Below are 6,235 nucleotides of genomic sequence, written 5' to 3'. Positions count from 1 at the left end.
CAGCGGGTGTGGGGCTGGCTGCAGGCAAGGCCGGGGGCGGGGTCTGGGTAGACTGGGCGGGGCTTTCAGGCAGCGGGCTGGGGGTGGGGCTCTGGGAGGACTGGGCGGGGCATCACTTGGCGGGAACAAGGGGGCGTGGCAGAGGCAGAACCGCAAGGGGGGGGTTGGTGTGAGTCCTGCTGTAGCCCACCTGTCTGGGGGCTAGGTGCCCTGGGCACCTGTCTGTAGGGTGACCAAATGTCCCGATTTTTGGGTCTTTTTCTTATGCAGACTCCTATTACCCCCCACCCTCTGTCCCAATTTTTCCACTTGCTGTCTGGTCACCCTGCCTGTGTGGCAGGGCAGGGCTGTGAGCATGTGGTCACATGTGTGCGCTAATGCACTTGCCCATGCTGCCACATCCATTGCCTAATGCACGTGCACACCCTTTTGTACCAGCGTTCTAGCATATGTGTGTTCCTTTGGCCTTGTTAGTCCCCATTCTCCACTGTAAATTGACTGCCTGACCTTCCAGTTGAACTGGGCTGAGACTGCATTTGAATCTGTGACTCCCAAGCAATCCTTACACTTTGACTAAAATAACACCCCAAAAGCATTTCCTATGGTATAGTAAATACCAGTTGCGAGGATCAGTGCTACTACAAAGATGACTGTAAAATCTAGTAACAGATGGCATATAATTTTATCACATTCCATAAAAAAAGTGTTCCATAATGTGAGAGTGCACTTTCCAAATGGGATATGATGCAGCTAATAGCAGGCACGGTGGATTCAAGTCAATTATAATTATCTAGCGCAACACACTGAATAGTGAAATGCCCCCCACTGAAAGAGGACTGCTGAATTCCTATACTTTTACAACAGTGGTTTTTAACCTCTGCCCCGTGGACCTTAAGGTTCTGTAGACTATGTCATTACCATAGAACAGTGGTTTTTAAATCTGTGGTATCTGCCCCACGGGTCTGCTGACAGCGTCTAAGATTACCAAAGAGGTCAGCACCACTGTTCGAGATTTTTTTAGGAATCTGCAAATGAAAAAAAGGTTAAAAACCACTTTCCTACAAAATAATTCCTTTATGTCAAGCAGTAGGGCCTGAGCTTTTGAGCACGAAGAGTAGAGTTCTATCTCCGCTATCCTCATGAATTTGTGAGTGGCTGCAGTTTCTCTGTAGGTACTTATATGGCTTAGATCACCACAGTACCTGAGGCCTGGTCTGAATTTCAATATTTTGCTGACGTAGCTACGTTGGTTGTGGGTGTGATTTCCCCCTGTCCCTCCTAATTGATATAGCTATGTTGGCAAAAGTCCTCCTGTCAACATAGTTCTACCAGCAAAAAAAGTGTCTTTTGGCTGGGATAGCTAATTACGCTCAATGAACTGGTATAAGCCATGCTGGCAATGCTGGTATAAGTTGCATCTACACTTGGAGGATTTGTGGGTATAGTTGCACTGATATAGCTAGACCCCTGTGCAGATACAAAATTTGTATCTGCAGCCAATCTGCAAAACTCGTCTGCAGACACAGATATCCACGGATATAAAGCGGATATCCACAGATTTGCAAGGCTCTAGATAGAGCTGTATCAGCAAAACCTTTCTAATGTAGACAAGACCTGAGTGAAGTCGTGTGAGTAGAACTAGATAAATTCATGGAGGATCGGTCCATCAATGCCTATTAGCCAGGATGGACAGTGATGGTGTCCCTAGCCTCTGTTTGCCAGAAGCTGGGAATGGGCAACAGGGGATGGATCACTTGATGATTACCTGCTCTGTTAATTCCCTCTGGGGCACCTTGCATTGGCCACTGTTTGTAGACAGGATACTGAGCTAGATGGACCCTTGGTGTGACCCAGTACGGCCATTCTTATGTTCTTATGACAGCCAAGAAGTTCTAGGCTGTGAATCTTCTGTTACAATATTGGGATTTGTCTACACAGAAGTCCTACTAGTTATGTGGATATAATTATACTGGTATATCCCCCGCCCCTCACCAAACTCTGGACTTCTTGTTCTGGTTTTAAAATGTCTTTTTTCTCTTTAGATTATGTCACTTGGGAAGCTAATCTTGCACCAGAATAACTGTCCACACAGGAGGTTATACTGGAATAACTATAATGATTTAAACTGACATCTTAGGATATAACCCACCCACAAACAAAAAAAACACTTTCTCATGCAAACAAGACCTCAGGCCCTGATAACTCCATGCTTAAGTGTGTGCATAAGTTTGTTCATGTGAGTAAAGGTGATACACAAGCTAACAGTCTTGTCTACACTTACATTTTTGCTGCTTTGAATATACTGGCATACTTAAAGTGGCAGACCTCCCACCAAAAACAATGAGGAGTCCTTGTGGCACCTTAGAGACTAACACATTTATTTGGGCATAAGCTTTCATCTGATGAAGTGGGTTATAGCTGCATGTGATTCCCATTAAAGTCACTGGGACAGATCCTCAGCTGCTCTAAGAGGGTGCAGCTCCATTGACTTCAGCAAAGCTACACCAGTTTACACCAGCTGAGGATCTGGTCCATAGTAAGTCACATGCATGCATGGGCAGACTGAGTGTTGGTGGACAGTATGGAGCAAATGCTGCATCTCTATCAACAGGCATGCACAAGCTCCAAAGCACAGCAGTTCTTTGCTTTTACTGTAGGACATTGGAGAGCCTGCAGTGTAAGAATCTGCAACCTCTACACACAGTACAGAGCTCTGCAGTCTCTCTCTGCGATGGAATGGAGGGGATAATTTGTGTTTTGGGTGCGTGACCCATGTACCCATATGACACATAGCCACTAACTGGCAAAGAGAACAACAGCAGACAGCCTGCTATTTTTCATAAACTGCCACAGTAGTAATGACCTATTTGCATGAGTTCTCGGGTCCCATTTGTTTGTTTGTGAGGAAGATTGCCCTCTGTGCCTGTTATGGTCACGGCATACACACGGATAAGTTAGATACAAACAAAATACTCTTGCTGGGAGGCTGCAGCATAATGCTATTTTATCTCTTAGAATTCAGAACAATAACACACAAGAACCCAAAACCAGAGAGAGACAAACCAGGCTGCTCTCTAGAACAGCATGACAAAATTCATTCCCATCTTATTCTAGGCTGTCTGCTGACTAACTCTGTTGCCTCAGACAGATCACTCACTTGCCTACAGATTTACAGAGACCTGTAGGCTGCAAGCAGGACCAGGAGAATCCCTGACAATTTAAAGTAATAGATCACTCTGGTCCACTGTACTGAAAGCTGTGTTAACACAGAGCACCATGTCTTTCCCACGGATAAAGGCTTTTTACTTATGCTTTGTTCATTGGACCAGAATTTGGACTTCTGTCTGCCTGGCTGTTGTCAAAAAAAGGGCTAACAGAACACTCAGTTCTAGATACAACAGTGCGTGGTACAGCATATGCTTGGAAAGTCTCTTCTGTAACTTTCCTTCTTTCAAGTTTATTTTCTACATTGTTAAACACTGTCCTATTATTAGGCTGGGTGGATGCCCTATGGTAAGGAATGTATAATCTGAGTGGCTTCTTTCACTATGTGGCATGACAGATTCATGACACTGCCTCAGAGCAGAATAGATCATTGTAACACTCATTTTCCTAAAATACACCTAATTGCATCAGCGATGTAATTTTATCAGGTCAATACTGAATTTCCAGTGCTGTCATTCTAAAGTTTCAAGGTTTGTTTGGGTTTTGTTGTTGCTGTCTTTCAAGAGCATATCATAAAAACATCTCTGGGAGCTAAAGTACAATAGCAAAAAATTTCCCTTTTTATGGTTTAATGTTCAAGCTAATAGAAAAGTAACTGTTGCACTCAGTGGCCTCACTGTCACATGAACAACAGCACTGTTGATTGTTTGCTGGAGGAAAGCTACACCTGGTTTGATCAACCCAACTGTATGGGGAAATACATGGCAAGAAGTGTATTTCACTCTGTATAAATTACAAACTACAATTTGCATTTCCAGTCCTAGTGATGGAGGCAAACGTTTTGGTAGAAAGTAATAACATTTGTGATATCACCTACATAACAGCATATAAGATGCTGTGTTTAAAACCTGTTTCAATAGTGATTTGAAAACCATAACGTGTAACATTTAAGCAGAATGTTTAGTTTTTAAACATAAATATTTTTCTTCTGTTTAATTAATACCATCATATTCTATAATACTAGCAGGTGCTTAGTTAACAATTTGCCATTGCACTAAATATTGGTATCTATTTAAACTGAACCAAAATTTTTTCACAAAAAGCAGAGTTCCAGTTTTGGCGCCAGACGACAGACAGCATTTGCTTCTGTCCTGCATGAGTCATACTCCTGGGATCATTACTTCTTTACAGCAGTAAACTTGGAAAGCATTTCATTGTTTGTATGCATTAAAAGGGATCTTCACCAGAGCATCTGCTAAACCATTATTATGGACTGTAGATTAGAGATAAAATGGTAAGAGAACATTGCATGGTAACATTTTGCCCTTGTAATACATACAGGGCTAAAGGGAAGTTGCTACATTAATAATATGCATTTAATTTAATATGGTGTTAAGAATTTATATCTGAGAAAGTCCAGCATACAGCATCCTGCATATATGTACAGAAAGGAATTAGGGGTAGATTTTTCAAGTGGTCACTACCCACAGCACCTGGTATCCCGAGCTCTTTTGAAAATCTGACTACTTATTTGGTACCTAAGTGGAAACTAAGGATATACAGCACCTATCTTTTCTCATAGACAAGGCATAAAATAATGTACCCTCTGATCTTCCTTGAATCTCTAACTACAGAATGCATGTGGCTTCTATGGTGAGGGGTCTAGTAGAAAAACCTAAGAGTGTACTGAACCTCCTGGCTCATTACTGAGCAGAGTGTTAACCCCCAGTGCAACATCCCGCCAGTAGAGGACTCCACAGGCTACAAAGCACGGGAAAGGAAAGTATCACCAGAGCACAGAGGGGACCTGGTGCAGGAGCTGCAGGCTGGGGCTGGGAGCTGACTGCAGAAGCAGTTGAGGAGCTGGGACTGAAAGGCAGAGGAGACCCAGGCTGAAAAGCAGCTTGTTGCTAGCATGCGGGGGGGAGCAGTGGTAGCAATGGCAGGCGGATGTTTGAAAAGCAGCCTGCAAACAAGGTAGCCATGTAGATGGGTGCAGACAAAAGGACTGAATTCTGCCTGGGGGAAATCTACAGAGCAGCATGTTATTGCCTAGAAGGAAGTGGTGGTCTGGAGTGCACTAGGCCTGAAGAGACCCACTTTTATACTCTTTAATTGGGCCATCCCTAAAGCATGGGACAGGAACTGCAGGTTGATTGTCTGTGACTTGAAACCATCGTGCATAGGGTAATGGCACTGATTGTACCTGTGCAGCAGTCCTTGGTTTTCCATCAGCCTCTGGGTGTTTATGGGAACTCACCATGGCCCAAGCCTAGTGTTTAGAGAGCCTACAACACTTACCTCCATTGCATTATACACCCAGCGCACTACCAGCTGTGTAAGGACCACAGCACTCCCAGCCCCTCCCTCATGTGGGTTTGGAGACAGTTGACTAGAATATAGATCTAGGTGACTTACTTCATCTTTAAGGGAAACCAGCAACGTAAAATCCTCACAGGAGAGAAAGCAGCATCTCTCATGTTGCCAGATCCTCCATTTTGAATTGCGTCACAACCTGCCCCTAGCAGATAGGCAGGCACACATGCTAGGACAGGTCCTCAACCGGCAGCATTCAGCATATCTTTTCTGGAGTCACTGGAGCTAGGCCAATTGACCTCACAGTATATAAAAGTGCATGGCCCAGAAAATAAAATCATAGCTCCATGCACTTTACTGACCACCCAGCCCTGAGACCAGTGCCATGCTGGGGAACTCCTGTGCCCGAGTGAAATCTGTATGCAGACAGACCCCTACAGCTGTCTCTTTGCAGGATTCAGGCCCCACCCCTCCAACGACTGCTGTTCACTTTCACAATCTGCTCAGCATATCTGTCTCACTTCTACAACAGCATGAAATGAAGGATGACATTGCGCAGGAGATAGAAGAGCAAACATTCCACTTTGAGTGGATCCAATCAGAACAGCACGGACAAGAAGTGTGAATTTTTATTGCTTCTGTTTTTCAAGAAGGAGGAGTTCTTCTTCCACGGGAGGAAGTGTTCCTAGAAATCTATTTCTTTTCTGCAGTTAAAAAAAAAATAATAAGGCAGAGATACCATTCTCTCTTTGTG

General features: G+C 44.0%; 1 protein-coding gene across 1 annotated transcript in view; it reads right to left on the bottom strand.

Moving 5' to 3' along the window:
- Nucleotides 1-5,472, bottom strand: part of TMX4 (thioredoxin related transmembrane protein 4) — a 62,433-nt gene extending 56,961 nt beyond the window's left edge. The window contains exons 1-2 of the mRNA XM_075063492.1: nt 5,467-5,472; nt 919-1,025 (exon numbers count right to left, since the gene is read on the bottom strand). Of these exons, the coding sequence (XP_074919593.1) occupies nt 919-1,025; nt 5,467-5,472 (113 nt within the window). The remainder of the gene's footprint in view (nt 1-918; nt 1,026-5,466) is intronic.
- Between the last annotated feature and the right edge of the window lie 763 nt (nt 5,473-6,235).

The sequence above is a fragment of the Chelonoidis abingdonii genome, chromosome 3 (assembly GCF_003597395.2).
Source record: "Chelonoidis abingdonii isolate Lonesome George chromosome 3, CheloAbing_2.0, whole genome shotgun sequence".
NCBI lineage: Eukaryota > Metazoa > Chordata > Testudines > Testudinidae > Chelonoidis > Chelonoidis abingdonii.
The sequence above is the reverse complement of the archived record's forward strand: the minus strand, read 5'-3'. Positions and strand labels throughout refer to the sequence as shown.